At 37.7% G+C, this 22,924-nt stretch overlaps 1 protein-coding gene across 1 annotated transcript; it reads right to left on the minus strand.

Annotated features, from left to right (window-relative positions):
• Positions 1-19,729: 19,729 nt before the first annotated feature.
• LOC149138471 (uncharacterized) lies at positions 19,730-20,554 on the minus strand. The gene has a single exon (XM_089450363.1). It carries the CDS (start codon positions 20,552-20,554, stop codon positions 19,730-19,732), a length of 825 nt encoding a protein of 274 aa, XP_089306489.1.
• Between the last annotated feature and the right edge of the window lie 2,370 nt (positions 20,555-22,924).

Raw genomic sequence — 22,924 nt, forward strand, 5'->3', positions numbered from 1 at the left:
AGGTAATGGCCTAGTCGATTCTTCTAACAAAATTTTGGTCAACATCATCAAAAACTTGCTACAAGAAAACAAAAGGAATTGGCATAAGAAGTTGGTGAATACATTGTGGGTTGACCAAGCACGCACTAAAAAATCAATAGGTACATCCCCTTTTTAGCTAGTTTATGGGATCGATGTTGTTTTTCCTTATTCACTAGGAGTTCTGGTGAAGGAGTTGCTACAAAGTGCTAAAGTGGAACCCAATGATGCACAAAGGAGGATTAATCAAATGATCTAATTGCAGCAGACTAGGGAATAAGTTTTCAAGAATACTCACGGAATACAAGACTGGATTAAGAATATCTATGGCAAGATGAATAAAGTAAAATATTTTCAAATTGAAGACTTAGTGTTAAAATGGGATGTCGGGAATGAGGAGAAAGGAAAGCACAGGAAGTTTGAGAATTTGTGGAAGGGGCCCTTCAAAATTGCTTATTTCCTTAGCAATAATGCTTACTTCTTAAAGGAACTAACAAATGAACTACTTGGAGGAGGGTCTATCAATGGCAGGGTGCTAAAAGACTGTCTCATTTGAAATTCAAATGATCCATCACTCCATTGTACATACCATTCTAATTTTCAATACTGCAAAGTGTGGGTGGTCATTATTGGAACTTGAAGCCCGAGGAGAAGGCCCTAAGGTTCTAGTGATTTGTTGCCATATGTAAGGTAACAGTCAAGTCAATCATAGTCATTTGAGTCTTTTTATTTTTGAATCCATTTCCCAATGGTTACGCTACTAGTCTGTGGTGTTCTTGGCACCTCACTAGGAGGTTGCCATCCCCATTGGAGCCAATGTTAGGGTCCTAGGGTCTAGGGATCAAAGTGTCGTTACCTCTTTCTATTCATTTTGGGGGTTTGTATGTTAGTTTATCCTATGAATCATTGATGTCCTAGTCTAAGGGGTCATTGTCTAATGTCAATGCAAGTTTTCCATATCATAAAGGCATATTTAAATACAAAATTATATTTGAGAGAGCCTAAAGTCCATGAGAGGGTCATAAGGTCATATTTCCAAATCTATACTCATGTAGAGAAAAGGAGACATTGAGGGTTCAAGGGGTATTTTCATGGGGGTCTTATTTATCACAAGTCAAAACCATGACAGTGAGTTAAAGTTCTATGGGTCTGTTAGTGGTGTCACCATCCCCATGTCACCATTCCCATTTCATAATTCAGCTTTGTGTACTCCTACAATGCACTAGTTATCATCAATTCACCCCTCAATTCACATTTCATCATCATGCCATTACACCCCCTAAATTTATAATTCATGTTTACTCTAAGTTCACCTTCATGACAAAACAAGACATAGGGAGGCGCAAAATTTCATTTTTTTTTAAGTTGCCCTCATTCTCTCCATTTGCAACCCACGCTCTGAGAGGTTTTGATAGGTTGTAGAGAAGAATGCCAAAATCATAGCAAATGGCTAAGGGAAGTGTTGTTCAGGTGGAAGAAGGGTCGTTGCACACCTTCTACGCAAACTCCAAGCCACACAGTCATTGCGCAACTGTTGTGTAACTAGTTTCGCTCAAGATTTCATGGTGTATGAGGTAGGAAATATGCTCTCCAACAATAGATTTTCTTAGAAAATATATCAAACATTGTTTGGTAAATGATTGTGTGTGTTTGCTACGTAATTGTTGAGTAATCATTGCGCAAAATCATGCATGCTATTGATCTATTCTTGAGATATTTTGAAATGTTGAGGGTTTGTATGTAATGCATTGATATGGGTCTAGCATAACCTATCAATCAAATTTTCTGCTAATTTGACCTAATGCCCTTTGTATATGCCCACTTTCTAATTTTGCATGTAAAAGTTTTGTCAGAGCACGAGATTTTTCCCAAAACCCAAAGTCTTTGAAACTTTGTGAAAACAACGTCAGTTAGCTCACTTCATCACATTATCACCCTTATCTTATTGTCATCCCTTTAATTGCACTGTCATTTAACACCTTGTCTACAAACTTGGTGTGTGCACAAGATCAGTGTTGAGAGGGTGTGCTACAATCTATTTAATCATATGGAAAGCCTAGGAAGAAAAAGGAAAACAAAGGGAGGAGAGGTAGTTTGTTTTGAGCCCAGAAGTTTAGAGATGGTAAATGATGACCCTTCAATCTGACTAGCATTCGAATAGACAAGATGCATAGCCTTCTATGAGAAAATTCAAACACATGTCCACCACTTTCAACTTTCCAGTTTGTTTTCCTTCAGTTTTAAAGGTGACAAGGTCAAGGTTGGAGACTTAGAATCTATAGTTTCAAAGGAAACCATATCCCAAGCCACATAGATCCCCTTACACGGTGAAATTTGGTTCAAAGACATAGGGTTGGATCCCTCACACTATAAAATCTTTGTAAAACCTTAGTACAAAGGAAAATATGGCCCTACATTCCCAAGAAACTACCTGTTGAACCACTACAACTAGCTTTTGAAAGTAATACAGAGGTATTTTACCTATGAAGGCCGCTTCAACAAAGTGTACTAGTATCACATTAGGCTTCTCATGCACTTCACTGGAAAAAGGAGCCTAAAATTACCTTATTACGTGTTCAAAATCTTGGGCAAGATGGCAGAAAGAGTTCAGTCCAAGGGAGAGAAACACTTGCCCAACTTGTTCCACTTTTCACTAATCAAACTGTTAGTTTTGAATGCGTTAGAGAAGAACAAAGAAAAGTTCTTGGGATAGTTTCTTGTCAGCTTCAGATTTGTTGGCTCATGCAGAAACTTTTCCTATGGAAGTAGATGAAGAGGTACCTGAAGCTGAAGAGGAAATCAACATGCCTAAAGCTGAAGAGACAATTAAGAAATCAATGAGGGATAAGAGAGCAACAAGTAAAGGGAAAGGTAAGATACAAGTAGCCTATGAAGAAGCATATTTTCTCCATAGACCGAGAACCATATTTTCTACCAAAAAGTTGATTAAGGATCCAACTTCTCAAAAGACCATTGATCTACCAGAGGATTTGCCATAACAGGGCGCAGGGGGTGAGCAAGACGTTCAATTGGAAGATAAACACCTTAAAATTGCAGAGTTGCATGAAAACCTTGATAAATCTCATCTTATGGTTGCCTATTTGTAGAAGGAGAACCAAGAGCTCAAGCACACAACAGAAGAAGCAGCCCAACATAAGGAAAGTGAGCTCTCCAGGAGGCCTCCTAGACCTACAATCCAAGATATAGGAAAACAGTTGATTGATGTAGAGGACATAAGAGAGCCCGGTGTGCAACTAAGGAAGCCTATGACAAGGTTAGTAGCCAAAGGGAAAGAGTAGATGAAAGATACCCTTTCATCAAAATAGAATCCAAATTTTGATGAATGGTAGGAGTATCAGAGGTTGTTTGAGGAGATTGAGGACTTCCAACGAAAAGTTAATCAGATAATAGAAAATAATGAAATTTACAAGAGGCCCATCAATGATACCATCTCAAAAGCTCATGCTTAGGTTGTGGAAGCTCTTGACACAGTTGATAAAGCCAAATTAGTCTTAAAATGGACTCTTCCCCTACATAGAAAGATAAAGATCTATTACAAAAGAAACCTAATTATGAGAAGAAGATTAAGGCTGATGAAACACAAGTTGGCTAGGGCTACAAAACAACTTAAGAAGATCAAATAGTCACAATCACCTAGCAATATGGCCACAGTATCACAACCATCTAAAGAAGGAAAATTAACATCTAGCAAGAAGAGGAGGAGGTAGCCTTGGCATATTTACTGAGGTGAATGTGATGGATGGATGGGAAATACAATGTTTTATTGGAGCGGGAAATGTCAAACAAATTCAGAATTTGAATTCTGTTGCGCAAGTGGTGATAAGTTAGTTGGAAGGTCGAAAAATATTAAAGGGGATATATCAAAGGTTCTACACCAGCACAACACCATTTCAAGCACACCCATTAGCTCAGTTTTTTACAAAATGATATGAAACAATGTCAAGCTTGAAGGCCTATTCCACTCTGCTACGCAACTATATCAATTAGAATTAGTTTTGCATTTTGGTATTCCATGACCTTATAGAAGTATGTTAGTGATTGGATAGGTGTGGATAAGCATAGATAAGTTAGTTTAATTGATAAGTCTACACATGTTTTTTCTAATTTTTGTAAGCTTTAAAACAATGATGTTTCCAAAATTATGATAGCCTCTATATGGTAGGTTTCTTCTTTTCTACAAATATATTGTATCGAGCCTGTTTTACTCCTGTGCAGTGAATTTGACCACCTTGAGTGGTAATTTCGAATACCTCTTTGTATTTAACAATGTAAGAAAATGAAAACGAGGTTGGTTGGTTAGTAGTTGCATTTTGGAGAGAAGACTATTTACATTTTCTGTTACTTTTTGACAATATTAATACAAATCCAATTCAAAATTACAAATATGTTTTTACCATAGATTCGAATACATGGTGATTTGATGTATGTCCCTCTTCTTATGTGAATGTGTATTATTTCTTTGTTTATCTTATTATCTCTGAAATCTTCTGAATGTTTGAACTGTATTGTTCAGAATTCATCCATTGTGAGGTGCTCCATCACATGTAATTTAAGTATTATTCCATTTTGTTATAATTATATATTCAAAATTATTTTCCAAGATAAATTTTCTATTTAGAATAATCCTCATCTCATTATTTCCTGTTAAAGTTATATCAAATATTTATCCTCTATTAGATGCCTTTAGTGTAATGGTATGTTAGTCTTATTCCTCCCAAACATAATAATCATCTTTTTCACTGATAAGTGTTATTAATATTGCCTTTGCTTTCTAAATAGATTTACCAGTCACTCGTTTGATCATAAGCACTCAAAGTTTATCTTTATTCCCAATGGCACTCCTTTCGAAACCCTACCAACACAAAATTTAACCAATAAAACTCATCCTTTTCCCAAGATCTAGCCACTGTTCTTCATGGAAACCAGAGTTGTTGTGACTGAGTTGAAAGAGATAGCCCTCTCTGGAATAGAAAGGGCTAGTTTTCAATTCTGCAAGTGCTTTGTGGTTACCCTTGTGATCTTATTTCCATCCTAGAGATAATTACAGGATGTCATCCAAGGTAACAAATCGTAATGTTGTTATCACACGAATTTCACCGAAATTTCTTTCGTGTGACTTTTTTGGGAATCTAAATATCGAATGCAATCAACGAATGGGTTAAACAACATCAAATAAACTGTCATGAAACCTGTTGGTGACTGATCGATTACGTCTTTGTGTGGGTAGATAGTGCTAGACATGCCATCCACAGTAACAAATCATAATGTTGTTATCACACAAATTTCACCGAAATTTCTTTCGTGTGACATTTTTGGGAATCTAGAAATAGAATGCACTCAATGAATGAGTTAAACATCATCACAGAGATTGTCATGAAGCCCGATGGTGACTGATCAATTGCAGAATTGTGTAGGTAGATCATGCTAGACATGTCATCTAGGGTAATGAATCATAATTTTTTTATCACACGAATTTCACCCAAATTTCTTTCGTGTGACCTTTTTGGGAATCTAGAAATCGAATGCACTCAACGAATGAATTAAAAAAATAAATAAATAAAATAACAAAATAAAAAAATAAAATTGTCATGAAACCCACTAAAGACTGATTGGTGGAATTGTGTGGGTAAATCATGCTAGACACGCCATCCGGGGTAACAAATCATAATGTTGTTATCATACGAATTTCACCAAAATTTCTTTTGTGTGACTTTTTTGGGAATCTAGAAATCAAATGCACTCAAAGAATGAGTTAAACAACATCACAGAAATTGCCACAAAACCCGTTGGTGACAGATCAATGGTGGAATTGTGTGGGAAGATCATGCTAGACACCACATCCATGGTAACAAATCATAACATTGTTATCACACGAATTCACCAAAATTTCTTTCCTGTCGCTTTTTGGGCTTCTATGTAAATGTGTTAGAAAACCTGCACAGATGAATCTAGCTAGTAAAGGTTGAACACACAGCTTTGCAGAGCAAAAACACTAAAAGAAAATCGAAAGAAGAAAAGAATGATGCATTCGAAAATATGTTACAATGCTCATGATATAGCATCACTGGGTGAAAATCCCAAGGTAATGCACTACAGTGGTGATCAATGAGAAGAATCAACACCTACAACAAGTTCCGGAGATAACTAGTCAGTTCTGGAGTTAAAGAAGGAGCAAATCAAGGAGTAAATCATGCAAAAGGAATCTTGCATGCAATCCCATGCTCTAAATAAGAGTCCGCATGTAAGTGTGTAGTAGTTCCAACATGCAAAAGGAATCTTGCATGCAGTCCCATGCTCTAACTAAGAGTCTGCATGTAGGTGTGTAGTAGTTCCAACACCCCCCCTGAACACCACTATGGGGAAAAATAGAAAATGGGCCCTGGCAACTAAGGCCAAAGGTCACCCAAAATACAGTGCACCTTGTAATAAAATTGAGGAAAGAGGGAAAACCTCGTGGGAAAACCCCCCCCCCTCAAAATACAATGTAATCAAAAGAAAAGAGGAAGAAAAATACAGTTGCTAAGCAATCGTGTCCTTCACTCCAAGACGATCGCGCAAAGAGAAAAACTTCTGCTAAGTGAATGTCTTGGTGAAGATGTCTGCAATCTGTTCTGCTGAAGGACAGAACTACAAATCAATGACCTGATCATGTACTAAGTCTCTGATGTAGTGCATATGGATCTCTATGTGCTTCGTCCGCTGCCGCTGTACTGGATCCCTGCAAAATTGGAGAGTGCTCTGGTTGTCACACTAGATGACAATGGGCTGGTGGAACTGGATGCCCAACTCAGTGAGGAAGTGTTGTAGCCACAGAGCCTGAATGGTGATGTTAACTACTCCTCGATACTCAGCCTCAACTAAAGAGAGAGCAATAGCATCCTGCTTCTTGCTCAACCAACAGATAGGGCCAGATCCTAGATTGAGTGAATATCCAGAGGTGGACTTGCGATCAATGCTGTCTCCCGCCCAATCAGAATCTGTGAAGCCAAGGAGATTCAATGCAGTGCCTGCTGTATAGTGAATCCCGAAGGTGATGGTGCCCTGCACATATCGGAGGATGCGCTTGGCAGCATTCCAGTGTAGCTCATGCGGCTCCTGCATGTATCTGGAAACCGCCCCTACTGCATATGAGAGATCTGGTATGGAGTGGGTGAGGTACAACAAGCTCCCCACTAGCTGTCGGTAGAGAGTGCTGCCAACTAATGGAGTGTCACCTCCATCCTCAAGGCAGACCCCAGACAGAAAAGGAGTTGGTGCTGGCTTGCAGTCAGTCATGCGAAATCTCTCGAGGAGATCCCGTGCATACTTAGCCTGAGAGAGTTTGATGCCTGTGGCATTCTGGCTGATCTCAAGACCAAGAAAGAAGTGTAATGGACCCATGTCCGTCATCAAGAACCTATCATGCAAGGCCCTCTTGACTGTAGCAATGGCTAAAGCCGAGCTGCGAGTGATTAGGAGATCATCTACATACAAAACTAAGATAAGAAGAGAATCATGTGTCCTAAGCATGTAAACATTCGGATCAGACTTACATCTTTCAAAGTTTTGTGATAAGAGAAAAGAATCCATCTTCGCGTACCAAGCTCTCGGGGCCTGCTTAAGGCCGTAGAGAGATTTCTTCAGTCTACAGACCAAAGATGAATCCTAAATGAAACCATGTGGCTGCTCCATGTAGATCTCCTCAAATAGGTCTCCGTGAAGAAAGGCATTCTTCACATCCATCTGATGTACTTCCCACCGCTGGGCAGCTGCAATGGCAAGTGTAAGGCGTATGGAATCCATCTTTGCTACTGGATCAAAGGTCTCGTCATCATCAATGCCATGCACTTGTTGGAAGCCTTTGGTTACTAGCCTTGCTTTCCGTCTAGTGATTTTCCCATCTGCAACACTCTTGGTCCTGTAGACCCATTTGCATCGGACAAGTTTCCTTCCTGAAGGAAGGGGGACCAGATCCCAAGTCTGGTTCTCGAGGAGGGAGTTATACTCCTCCTCCATGGCGGACTCCCAAGATGGATGCCCAGCAGCCTCAGCATAAGACTATGGATCAGAAGACTGAACCAAATGACAATGCCAAGAGGGCGATGGTTCAGTGGCAGTGAGGACAAGAGGAGGCTCAATAAACTCTGAGCTAGTCCTCTGCAGATCAGAATTATCCCCCACAAGACCATTTCTAGCAGCTGGTTGGTCTTGTGCATATATCTCACGTAAGCTCCTTGTTCTCTGATTTATGACAGGGGAATATGATTCACTACTGGAAGCCCGATCTGGGCTTGGATGTGCATCATCATTTGCATGCACTAGATTTGTATCTGAAGACTCTGTCTTTGCATCTGCATGCTCTTCCTCGGCATCTGCATGATCTGTATCTGCATCTGAGTGCACTGAGTCATCATCTCGGACATGAGGTAGATAAAAAGTGTCTGCATGCATGCAAGAGACTTTCCTCAAATTTGAGACTTCGCTCAAAGATGAGCTTTTCCGTAGAGGGAATCAGGAGTCGATATCCCTTCACACCATCAGGGTATCCAACAAAGTTGCACTCAATGCTCTGTGGATCAAGAGCTTTCCTCTTTTCAGAGGGGATCTGGGCCCATGCTCGAGAGCTGAAAACAAGGAGGTGAGTGACCTCTGGTTTAGTGCCGCTCCAAGCCTCAAAGGGGGTCTGATCCTTGACAGACCTATGAGGAGATCTGTTCTGGATGTAGTTAGCACAATTAAGTGCTTTGGCCCAAAGCTTATGAGGCAGTGACTTGGCATGCAACATGCAGGAAGCCATCTCTTTGAGAGATCGATTCTTTCTCTCAGCAACTCCGTTCTGCTGCGGAGTGTATGGAACTGTATACTGCAACTGTATGCTGGACTGAAGGAAAAGGTTCCGAAGTGCTGTGTTAACATATTCCCCCCCATTGTCTGTACGGAGGGCTTTGATCTTTCTCTCTGACTGTGTCTCAACTAGTGCTTTGAAATCTTCAAAGTGCTCAAAAACTTCATATTTGTTCTTGAGAAGATACACCCAAGTATACCGTGAGAAATCATCAATAAATGTAAGCACATACCTTGATTTGTTGATGGAAGGATGAGGAAAATGCCCCATGAGATCACTATGGATCAGATCTAGAGGAGAGGATGCTCTGTGAGTCTTGCCGGTGTCAAACTTTTCTCTGGGATGTTTGCCAAGAACACACCCTTCACAAACTCCTTTGGAGAAACTGATATTTGGCAAGCCTTCCACCATCTCATTCTTGCTTAGCTGCTGCATATACCTGTAATTTAAGTGACCAAACCTCTCGTGCCAAAGCCTACTACTATCATTAGCATGTGTAAGCAATAAGGAGGATTCAGATTCAATAAATTCAGAAAATGTATACAGTCTGGCTCCATTGTTTATCTCACCAGTTGCAATTTTGGCACTGCTATGTAGATCATATATGTTCACTACATCTGGAGTGAATTCCACTCTCTTTCCAGTGCCGGAATGAGTGATCTGATAAACTGAAAGCAGGTTTACCGAAAGTTTTGGAACATGAAGCACATCTTCAAAGCTTCCGTGTAAAAGTTCCACTCTACCTTTTCCGGTAACCTCAATAGGTGAGTCATCTCCCATGAGGATGGGAGGTCCTTTGCATGCATCCAAAGAGGAATATACTTCCTTTGCAGTAGCCATATGATGTGATGCACCAGAATCTATAATCCCTGCATCAGGAGAAGAATTAATTGCAACTAAAGCATGAAAATTGTTACCTTTCCCGTGTGGCGGATCCTCAGTTTTCTTCTTGGCGCCCTGAGGGATGTGGTCCCCAAGGTTGTGCTTCTGAAGGATTTCTGCCATTTGGTCAATTTGTTTCTTCATGCAAGAGGATTCTGGATGGAATCCTCTTTGACAGTAGGTGCATATGTTTCCTTTCTTCCCTTTCTCATTTCTCGAGCCGGAGGAGTCATTGAAGGGCTTGGTGTACCCTTCCTTCTTTGGATGGGAATGTGTTTTTCCTTTGTCTTTTTGCTGCTGATTTTTCTGATTTGAATTAGATCTGTGATTTTTATTGTGGCTGCCATTATGCACAACAAGTGCATGTGCTTTTGGAGGTTTGATTTTCCCCATGCCAATGAGTTTATCTTGCTCAAAAATAAGGGACTCCATAAATTCTTTGAGAGAAGGCATAGTGTAGGATTTACCTGTTACGAGCCTTACTGAATGAAAGGTAGACACAAAGACGGAGTATTCCGGTCCGAGCTTTGACATAATAGAGAGAACTTGGCGACTCTCCTCCTTGGATTTGTCAATTCCACAACCCTTGAGTTGCAGCAATAGATCATTATATTTGGTGAAGAAGTCTTGAATTCTGTCATAGTTCCGTGGATCCAATGATAGCAGCTCCACTTCGAGCAGATGTCCTTTCATCTCATCCTGTTTCCCGTAGAGCTCTTCAACCTTTTTCCAAATCTCATTGGGAGTATTGCAGGCAGATAGATGAAACTGCAACTCTGGAGAGATGCACATGCATATGGATCCGTGGGCCTCATCCATACGGTTGAGGTACTTGGATTTCTCTATGGCTGAAGTGGGTTCCACTTCTGTAGCCATGGTAATCCTGTACAACCCTTTATGACGAAGGTATCGAGCCATTTGGTCCTTCCATTCATGATAGTTGTACGGTGTTAGGATCGATGCTTTGGGAAACTCCATTTTTCTGTCAATCTTCGATCTCCAAGCTGTAATACTTGCAAAATAAAGTACTGGTGCACCTTTTATCTAGCAACCTGTGGGCTCTGATACCATGTAAATGTGTTAGAAAACCTGCACAGATGAATCTAGCTAGTAAAGGTTGAACACACAGCTTTGCAGAGCAAAAACACTAAAAGAAAATCGAAAGAAGAAAAGAATGATGCATTCGAAAATATGTTACAATGCTCATGATATAGCATCACTAGGTGAAAATCCCAAGGTAATGCACTATAGTGGTGATCAATGAGAAGACTCAACACCTACAACAAGTTCCGGAGATAACTAGTGAGTTGCGGAGTTAAAGAAGGAGCAAATCAAGGAGTAAATCATGCAAAAGGAATCTTTCATGCAATCCCATGCTCTAACTAAGAGTCCGCATGTCAGTGTGTAGTAGTTCGAACATGCAAAAGGAATCTTGCATGTAGTCCCATGCTCTAACTAAGAGTCTGCATGTAGGTGTGTAGTAGTTCCAACATTCTAGAAATCGAGTGAACTAAATGAATGAGGTAAACAACATCACAAAACCTATCAAAAAGGTGGCGAAAGGGAATTTTAGATGGTGGTCGACAAACACACCACCACGTATACACAATGTATCTAGAAATTGAACGAACTCAATGGAAAACAAATCACGGAAAGGGAACTATGAAGAAGGTGAGTCACACATTAGGGGAACATCAGGGAACTCTTAAGAAAGTGAGAAAAAGAAATTTAGACTAAAATTATTACATGTTACTTTGCAATAGTGCACGAAGGAAAGGTACAAAAGAATTTCTCCTCAACTTATTATATAGTGTCGAATCGTTGTACGAGTTATGCCATGCCCTAATTTGAACTTAGCATTAGCCAGAGGTGACTCGCTTCAAGATTAGTGAAATTATGGGGATATATTTATACATTAACCTACCGCACATGTCTGATATAGTGAATTTGTGGAGCTTGTCATTCAACATGGCAGGTCCATTGTTGTTGTTTGGTCTGCAAGCATGTATTTCAAAGATGAAAAAAATTCATTCGATTCTAGGGGACTCCCTCATCCTCGAAGCTCTTACTCTTCAGTTTCTTGGATTTTTCTACCTCCCTATCAAGAATTCCATTTCGTGCCTAGACATGTCTGTGCTATGTTAAGAGGACCAGATCTTACCAAAATAAAATAACAATAACCAACTCCTAAATCTCGGGGAAGAGTCGTTATGTGAATTTCTTTGGAATCTTGTTATATGACAATGCCTGATCCCACCATAGGAACGTTTGGAGTGACATGTTGGCCTTTTCTATCAGATTCAGCGGCATGCTCATTCATCTGTCTTTCGAGATATATATGATAATCATAGTGTTACGAGAGTATTTATATATCAAGGAGAGAAAATGGGGATTGATTGGCTGGATCGAGGAATCATATATATGTGTTTTCACTTTGATTGTGATCATCGTCCTTCTTCTGGGTTGAAAGGATTTAGACAGCAAGAGCGTTCACGAGATTATGAATTTGCATGCTCCTATTCTGGAAAGAGTACCAAAACCCCCAATTGGTGGCTCAGTGGGAAGAATAGCATGTTGTGAGCTCATGGATCATGGTACAGATGCACCAGCGCTAGTACGTCATTGCTCGATCGGTCCTTAGCTCCTCCACAAGTTTTCTCGTCATGGTTTACGTCGTGTTTTTTTTTTTTTTTTTTCGTGGCATCTGCGAAGTATAGATACACAGTGGCGAAATATGGATTGGACTCTTTCATTGAGTTCGTTCAATTTCTAGATACCATGTGTACCTGGTGGGGTGGTTGCCAACTACCACCTGAAATTCCTTTAGCCACCTTTGTGATATTTTCTGCAATGTTGTTTAACTTATTGGTTAAGTTCATTTGATTTCTAGACACCCAAAAAGTCACAGGAAAGAAATATTTGTGAAATTCGTGTGATAACAACATTACGATTTGTTACTCCGGATGTTGTGTGTAGCATGATATAACCACACAATTCCACCATTGATCAGTCATTAGCAATTGAGAGTTTCTATGATGTTGTTTAACTCAGTTGTTGAGTGCATTCGATTTCTAGATGCCCAAAAAAGTCATACAAAATAAATATTGATGAAATTATTGTGATAACAACATTGCATTTTGTTACCCTGGATTAGGTCTCTAGCACAATCTGCCCACACAATGCCTCCATCGATCAATCACCAGCAGGTTTCGTGACAATTTCTGTGAAATTGTTTAACTCATTCGTTGAGTTCATTTGATTTCTAGATAGCCAAAAAGTTGTTGGAAAGTAAGAGGAGCTTAAATACAAATCACACATAAGATGCGGCTCTTCTATTGATCACAAAAAACTTGATTCTTACAATGAACCTGTTGAAGGGTATTTAAACCTTCTCGACTAGCGACTCGCCTAAAATACCTTAACATGCAACCACACACTTAATTCGACTATGACTTAACTCGACTTGACTCAATGCTTCAACACTCAACACTCATTTAACTAACTAACATAAAGTATGCAAACTTGTGAAATCCTTGTATGGCCTCAAACAAGCACCACAAGCCTGGTATGAAAAACTAACTGAGCATCTTAGGAAAATCAATTTCAAACATTATGATCTTGATGATGCAACTTTATTTGTTAAGAAATTTGGCAAAGCAGTTGTATATCTTGTGGTATATGTAGATGATCTTTTGATGACAGGGAACAATGAGAGCTACATTGCATCCATAAAGAAGGAATTGAGGAAAGGTTTTGAAATGACTTATTTGGGATATGTTCATTACTATCTTGGTATTGAAGTAACTCAACATCCGAATTCCATATTCCTTTCTCAAAATAAGTACATTGGAGATTTGTTGAACAGGTTTGGCATGGTTGAATGTAATCCTCTTACTACTCGAATGGAACAAAACTTAAAGCTCACATCCATTGAAGGAAAAGAATTTGAGGATGCAACAAAGTATAGACAGCTTGTAGAAAGTCTCAACTACCTAACTACTACCAGACCAGACATTTCGTTTGTTGTTGGAATCCTCTCTATATTTATGCAAAAGCCTTGTGAGGGACATTGGTCTGCTGCAAAAAGAGTTCTAAAGTACTTGAAGGGAACTCAGGACTTTGGACTCAAGTATACACAGGTGGGCAACTTGAGCTTGATTGGATACTCTGATTCAGACTTCGATGGAGACAAAGGAACTGAGGTATCTACTTCGGGTTATGCTATGAGTCTTGGATCAGGAGCTGTCTCCTGGAGATCACGCAAAGAATCAGTTCCAGCAAATTCTACAACAAAGGCAGAATATGTGGCAGCAATTGAGGAAACAAAAGAAATTGTGTGGCTCAAGAAAATTCTAAAAGATTTGCAGGTAAACAAGTACATTCGACTCCACTCATGATTGACAATACCTCGGAAATAAATTCGGCCAGGAACCCAAAGTTCCATGACCAAACGAAGCACATCAATACAAAATATCATCTGATTCGACATCATGTTGAGGCCAAAACAATCCATCTTTGCCATTGTTCCACTAATGAGCAGATTGCAGACATCTTCACCAAAGCGCTTGGAAGAGAAAAGCTTGAAAGATTCAAAACGATACTTGGACTCACCAACATCCCTTCAGAATAAGGGGGGGAATGTTGACAACACCTAATCATAGGGATTGAATGAACAACTGTAAATAATGTAAATAAATAATAAAGAAAATGGAGAGTCATCGGGAGATGAAACTCAACAATCACTCCCTCATGTGTATAATAATGAACAGCCTAAATGAATAGACAATCTCATTTGAGGAGTTACCTCTTGACCTGACATTGGTCTATGCCTCAGCTAGGCTTACAACACCCAAGCTCATTTTGTGAAACTCAAACACATATTTTGCTAATGGATTAGTAAATATATCATCTAATTGATCACTAGATTTACAAGGCTTCAAGTGAACTTCTCCATTGCTCACAAGTTCTCTAATAAAGTGATATCTAGTATCAATATGCTTGCTCTTCTGATGAAACACACTATTCTTGGATAGTGCAATCGCTGAGGTGTTGTCACAATATATTGTTTTTTATCCTTGTTGTTTTTGCTTGAGTCCATCAAATACTCTTCTTAACCATATTGCTTGACATGATGCTGATGTTGCTGCTACATATTCTACTTCTGCTGACGAAAGTGTCACAATAGGTTGCTTCTTAGATGCCCATGCTATCACACCTGAACCAAGATGGAACACATAACTGGAAGTGCTCTTCCTATCATCCAAACTACCTGCAAAATCACTATCTGTGTATCTAATCAAATCCTTCTTTTATGTGCTTGCATACATTATTCCGCAATCTCTAGTTCCTGCTATGCATCTCATAATTCTTTTTCCTGCACTCTAATGTGTTTCTTTTGGAGTCTCCATAAATATGGAAATCAAACTTACTCCTTGCAAAATATTTGGTCATATAGCTATGAGATACATGAGGCTTCCAACAATTCTTTTGAATAGTTTAGTTGGATTGAAATCTGAACCTTCATCATACTTGTTTAACTTTGTACCTGTTGCAACTGGTGTAGGGACAGGTTTGCAATTTTCCATCCTGAATCTTTTCAGTAAATCTCTAGCATATTTGTTTTGACAAATAAAAATTCCTTTTTTCAGATTGCTCAACTTCGATGCCAAGAAAATATTTCATGAGACCAAGATCTATCATCTCAAATTCTTTCATCACAACTGCTTTAGATTCAACTAACTCAAGATCGCCTGTAAAAATTATGTCATCAACATATAAGCAAACAATCAAAATCTGTCCATGCTTATTTACCTTTGTGTGCAAGGTAGGTTTAATATTGCTTCTACAAAATCCATTCTTAATCATGTAGCTATCAATTCTGCTACACCAAGCTCTAGGTTCTTGCTTCAATCCATAGTGCTTTCTTCAACCTGTAAACTTTATCTTCTTTACATTCAAATTCATACCCTGGAGGTTGCTGCACATAAATTTCTTCTTCTAGAATTCCATTCAAGAAGGTTGATTTCACATCCATCTGATATACTTTCCACTTGTTCTAAGTTGTTGTGGCTAGAACTACTCTTATAGTATCCAATCTGGCTATAGGAGCAAACTTTTCTCCAAAATCTATTCCTGGTTGTTGCGAGAATCCTTTTGCTACAAGTCTAGCTTTAAATCTGTCAATTTTATCTTTCTCATTCAACTTTTTCTTGTACACCCACTTTACACCAATGAGATTTGTTCATTGTAAAATCAACCAAATCCCATGTATTATTCTTTTCAATAGCTTCAATTTCTTCATCCGTGACTTGCACCCAATTTTCATCTCGGATTGCTTCTTCAAACAAAGAAGATAAATTGAGTAAACCCATAAGGAGATAAATTGAAAATACGGTTTTTTTCCCCTCTAAAATTTGATAATGTTATGTAATCTTATTTTATTATTTCCACTATTATTTTATAATTTCGCCCATTTTAAACCTCAAAAATCACCTAATAAAATTGGAAAAAAACATCTTTATTAAAAATCACTTTTTTAAATAAAACCTTTCTCTTCGTATAATAATATCTCTTTTTAAATTTTACCACTTAAAAAAATCTTTATAATAAGCCCCTTCTACTAATATATCCCTTTTTCTTTTTGAAAAATCATTTTTACCACACCTTTATATAACTTTAAGAAACAAGCTTGTATAAAGCTCACTTATTGAAAAGACCACTTTAATTTGACGTTTTAATAAACAACGTGACCTTTTATAAGTTTTCGTGCCCTCTTAAAAACTAAGACCACTTTAATTTGACCTTTTATAACTTTTCGTGCCCTCATAAAAACTACCCGCGTGAACTTGTGAACTTTAAAGTACTATGAAAAACTTACGGGCAATTGCTCACGCTAACGCGGCTTTCTGCTAATGGCCCTCTCTAAAGTTAACGCGGATTTCTGCTAGGCGTACCAGGGTTATAACGCCTGTATACAATTTACAAGGTGGGTTATATAGTAATCACGAGAAAAAATATGTTTTTCTTATCACGCGGAGTGCTGCTAATCTGTTCTTCTAAATTCTTTGTAGATTTCTAATAAAAACAATGATGAAAAGATGATGGAATATCCCAAGCAGCACAAAAACTTAATTTTTGTATAGATATACCGATATATGATACTTTATCACCATTTATTTCGACCAATGAAATTGATCGATACGAATTGATTATATGATACGATGTCAGTAGCTGATAAAATAGCTGTTTCAGCGTCTACAATAGCTATAACAAAGATCGATAAGATGCCCCTGGCCGGCTATATTGTAAGATAATCCGAATATGTTACTGAATTTGAATCGACCGTATGCAGTATTGGCGACACATAAGTGCTCTAACCATGTTTCGACTCGTAATACCAATAGATAATGAAGAAAGCACCTCGAACTCGAATAAGTGTATGCTCGAGCATAATAGATCAACCCCTTATACCTTTATCTTCTCAGATACAAAAGTTATATTTAGTTTTTTATTTTCCATTATCTAATGATCTTCTATTATAAGATCAGGAATAGAATTATACTTCTCATCATACTTATTAGACGAAAAAGATATCCAGGTGGATTCATTATGTGCGCGAGAATTTCCAATATTCTGACTCATGATCGCATTCACTAAAAAAAAGGTGACCTTATCCACATACCTAATCGGATTGAGATATTTGTATTTCAATGGATCTGGGAATTACATGAACTGGTCTATAATTCCGTTGGTTGATAATAGACTCTGATCAATAATACATGTGACATTCTTAATCAAATTATAAATATCCTGATCCTTATTTATGATCCATCCGGAAAAAAGGTATGGTCTTGATCCATCAGTGCTCTCTAATCGAATCCAAACTGAATCTGAAGAATTGGTAGAAATTCTTTAATCGGTCAGAATGTTCGTCCATAGTTCCTTCGGACAGACAAGTTAAACTTTTAATTGTTTTAATTCTCGAATCTTCGATCACCGATATTGGTAAACGTCCCGGAGCAATATAATCATAATTTCATTCATGACGATCATACATAGGTCGGGAGTTCATATTCTTCAATCATAAAAAGAAAATTTGATGAACAATACTCAACACAATTTCCACGAAAGATGCAAATTCCAGAATAAATACTATAAATTACCAGTCATTCGTTTTTCCAATCAACAACGGGTGGATTAATCAGGCATAAACACATACTCCACAAGCAATACAAAAACTTAACCATTTTGAGATAGCTACAAAATCACAATCATTTTTTATTTCCTAGCCAAATGAAACATTTGGGATTGTGAATTTGTAATAGTGCGTAGTTTTGAGTCTCAGTGTAAAAAGCACAAACAAAAATACAATTATTAAAATTATAATCATTACATCTACTTATAATATTTTTTTAACGTTTATATTACATCTAGTTATAATATTTTTTTAACATTTATATAACACATCATGTAAACTAAAGTATGAAATTCAAATTAAGAAAGTTGAAAAATTAACTTAAAAAACAATTTAATTGATAATTCTCATAATATTTTATATTATGTAAACAATAAGATTGAAAATTCAATCTTTATAGATGAAAACCAAAAAAAATACATCACTATTTCATTTCAAAACACAATAACTTAACCTCATTCCCATGATATCAACCAAAAACAATAGAGGATTAATAAATGAGGGCTTAGTAGTTAATTCCACCATAGGAGTTTTTCGTCCCATAGACACATAGGATTACACTTTTGAGCAAGATGTAACAATCGGCTAATTTGGGAATTATTTTGTTTCTCGTGTTAAAATGAGTGTAGCTTTTCAAGTTGCCTTCCAAATCTAAGCCCTCGGACTTGCAGCTGTTGAGTTACTCCCTTGGCCCTTCCCGCTTCGTAGAATGCATCCCATAATTTCTCCTCCATGAACTCCTCTGCCCACGACCTGCTCTCAGTCACTATAATCTCTCCCATTTTAAACATACAACTCCTAATCACATCGGCCAGTGAACTTTGTATTCCATCCAACAGTTCATGCACATTAACCGAATTATTTTTCATTCTTTCACAGAGCATGGACAAGCTATTACCTGCGATTACTGCCTTCCAATTCTTGGATTCATAACCAGTGTTTGCAGTTTGTTTTCCTTTGTCTGCGAGCTCCTGGAGGGCACTAAGCATACTTCACGAACAACTTCAAATGCAACAATTTCTTTTACAGAACATGAAAAACCATAAATATCCCAATACTATATAGTATATACCCATTTTATATCCACCACAAATTTATTATATATTAAAACAATAAAAAAATACCAAGGTATCTTCAGCTATGGAGACATCGAAATAATTAACCCATGGTGTTACTCGAATAGAAAAATACTTTCATGTAATTCAAATATTATTGAAATTTTGGAATGATCAGAAGCAACTGTAAAAATTTCCAAGACAAAATGTTCACATTACAATGACAATATGAAAACTAAAAAACAATCATCTGCCAGTTATTTAATACTCAATGCCTTAAAATTCCGCAGATTACAGGAGGAATCACCTACTGTTCACAGTTGCAGCTACAAAGTGTTATCGTCTTCATATAATTAAGAATATTTACCAAAGTCTACATTATTCAAATGCTAGTAGCTGCAAAGGCCAATGAGGTAATTGATTCAAAGGCATCATTGATCCCTCTGCTGAGAAGCATAATATGCTCTAAAATTAAGTTATGATATTTGCTTCTGCATATGCTCCTCTATAATATTAAACAAATAGGATCTGTATCATCATTAACAAGATTCAGTAGAGACAAAAGAAACAATTATCTTGAATAGCTGCGAGAAAATCATGTCAAGCAACACATGAAATTGGCATTTTACACTGACATTCCAAGCAAAACTACAATAGAAAACCACCATTGTGCTTGCCAATACATGCACAGATTTGCAAACAACTTTCAATAGATCTTTTAATACAAGTCACAAATCAAGAGAAGATGCCACCAAGCTTCCTAGCAAAGTCGTTGTCATCATCATCTTCTAGAAAGTCTTCATCTTCTTGCTCATCTTCATTCCTTTCCCACTCTTCATTGTCCTCATTCTCTGCATGTTCCAAATCATACTCTTCATGGTCAACATCTTCATCTTCATTGCTGTGAACAACATCATTCATTACTGCATCTTCCTGGTCATCCACTACAACAGGCTTTGCTCTATTTGAAAAGGCTGATGGTTTGTCTTCTACAAGAGTATCCACGTCATTGGATGCCTCAGTGTCATCCACCCCAGGAGTAAAAGTGGGCAGTTCAGATGTATCACTGTCACCAACTGGAAGTTCTCCCTCTTCAACATCTTTTTCAGGTGGTGGCAAGCCATCATTTCCCTTGCTCAAATTGAAACTCTGAATGGCTTGACCCTGCCCTTCTGTAGGTATATTTCCTTCATTGTCACCATTTTCTTGAGTCACTTTCCGTTTTTTCTTCAGAATATCACTTAATGGCTTTGGAGCTTGAAACTCTTGTTCCCCACCTGAAACACTAATTACCTTGTCCAATCCCATCTTCCTTCCTTCCCAAGGAAGGTTTTGTCTATGTTTGTCTGGACTCTTCATAAAGGGATTCTGTGAGGATCCATGCTCTGTTGATTGTGCAGTAGAAGGTTCTTCACTACTCTCACGATTCTTTTCTTGTTTGATTTGTGCGAGAGTCTTAGGCCCAACAAAATTTCTGGCATCTGTCCTTGTTTCAGTGTTCCTAAAAGTTTGACCTCTAGGTACCCTGGATTCTGATGATATAGAACCATATACAGGCATTCTTCCCCTCTCCTTTTCACGATACTTGCTTCTGAAATGATCATTTAAGCCCCGTCTGCTTGGTGAGCTTCTTGGGCCATTAACCTGTTTCTTTAGGTCCAAAAACACAAGCTCTTAGGCCATTAACCTATTTCTTTAGGTCCAAAAACACAAGCTCTTAACCAAGCAGCAGTTTTAGTGGCCGAGGGGGTTTGAACACTGATGTCCCTCCAGTACAATGTTTTTTATTTTCTTCGAATATTTTATCCACATTGTAGTGTAATTTTTTTGTCGCCACGGGCAGTATACCTGCTTGATATGTAGAATCGACCAGAGCAGAATAGCTTGAAACTGGCTATGACTATTTTATGTGAAGGTTGCGGTCCGTGTTTGTATTACACCACTGACCAGTTCAACTACAACCCTCTCCTAATGCAAAACATAACCATTACTGCTAAAAAAAAATGTTACAAATACAACACAGGTATATACAATTGTTTTCTCTAAAATGCAAAATTGATCGCAACTTAAGCATTTGCTCTTTTGAAAGCCATTTTCCAGGTTTACATGAACGTTGAATTATCAAAAATGTCCTCAAAGTCTCTCAACCTAACATTGTTCGATCAAACTGTCCTGAAAGTCTCAAGCTAACGGATTCTGCCGAGGTCTCTGTAAATATTTTTGTGCATATTTATATTATTAATGAAATTCCCTAGTACAGTAAAAAATGTGCTAGATGCGTCTTCCAAAATCCATCCCAATATATACTTTATCCAAGTGTACACCAATTACAATACTGTCCATAGATCTACTCTACTTTCTGTGAAAAAAGGGTTGTTTCAACCTTTGAATAAGAAAATATTGCATCAATTCTACATACAATTGCAGCAATGCGACCACTTTCTGGAGCTCCCAAAAAATAGAATTGAAGAGAGGCTTATAATTCCAGTTATTCAGTGGATGATTGTCCCATTTTTAACGGAAATTATGGCATTTACACAATAAAATAATGAATTATGTTTTTTTAATGATAAAATAATGAATCTTTTAGATGGCACATTTCGGCATAGAACTTCACAGAGCTGCATACATTTTATTTGGAGATGTCATCTTCATTCAACTGGCCAGACAACCAACGTACTATAATAATATAATTTATTTAATAGAGGAATTGTAACGGATACTTCACAGATAAATATCCCAATACTATATAGTATATACCCATTTCATATCCACCACAAATTAATAAATATATTAAAACAAACAAAAAAATACCAAGGCATCTTAAGCTGTGGAGACAACGAAATAATTAACCCATGGTGTTACTCGAATAGAAAAATACTTTCATGTAATTCAAATATTATTGAAATTTTGGAATGATCAGAAGCAACTGTAAAAATTTCCAAGACAAAATGTTCGCATTACAATGACAATATGAAAACTAAAAAACAATCATCTACCAGTTATTTAATACTCAATGCCTTAAAATTCCACAGATTACAGGAGGAATCACCTATTGTTCACAGTTGCAGCTGCAAAGTGTTATCGTCTTCATATAATTAAGAATATTTACCCAGGTCTACATTATTCAAATGCTAGTAGCTGCAAATGCCAATGAGGTAATTGATTCAAAGGCATCACTGATCCCTCTGCTGAGAAGCATAATATGCTCTAAAATTAAGTTATGATATTTGCTTCTATAGGACCTAGATAATGCAAGGGCCACACAATTTCCACTGAAGCATCCACTTGGGTTAGCCTCTATGTTTTGGATGATTACACAATAGATAAAAATTGGCCAGCGCTTATCAAAAATTCCATCCAGCTAGATAGTCGATGCTTAGTCCTACTTTATATTTTCTAAGCACAACCAATAACTCCACGAGGATAACATGATCCCTATTTAGCAAATACATCGACTGCCTGCTCAAATGGCTGGTACCTATAATCATAGCCTTGTATGGATAAACACTGATGACTACGAGTTACGTTGGCTCTATACATTGATGACAATTTCTTTAGCTTTGCCAACAATCATTGTACTCTAGTATAGACTAAATGGACACTGGAATTTCCATTATCCAGAAGATGGAATCTTACCCAAGGCATTCACAAAAGCCGTTGCGAACCCACCACTGGTTGAAAATAATCTCCATCATCATAACAAACTTTATACCCATAATATGCACAAATGTTAACACATGATACATCTCCCAGACCAACGGGGTCCAACTAAAGTCTAATCCGAGATCCTCCATTCTCAACACTTTATACATAAAAAAACTTGTCTATAATCGGCCTCTCTTTGCACTTTTTGGGGCAATTGCTAGTTATATTAAGTTACTTGAAAAATCAGTTTCCTACAATGTATTTTAGGTATCAGAGGAGGGA

This window comes from Pinus tabuliformis, chromosome X (genome assembly GCF_031772625.1).
Source record: "Pinus tabuliformis cultivar Carrire ecotype Pingquan chromosome X, CPIR1, whole genome shotgun sequence".
Lineage (NCBI taxonomy): Eukaryota > Viridiplantae > Streptophyta > Pinopsida > Pinales > Pinaceae > Pinus > Pinus tabuliformis.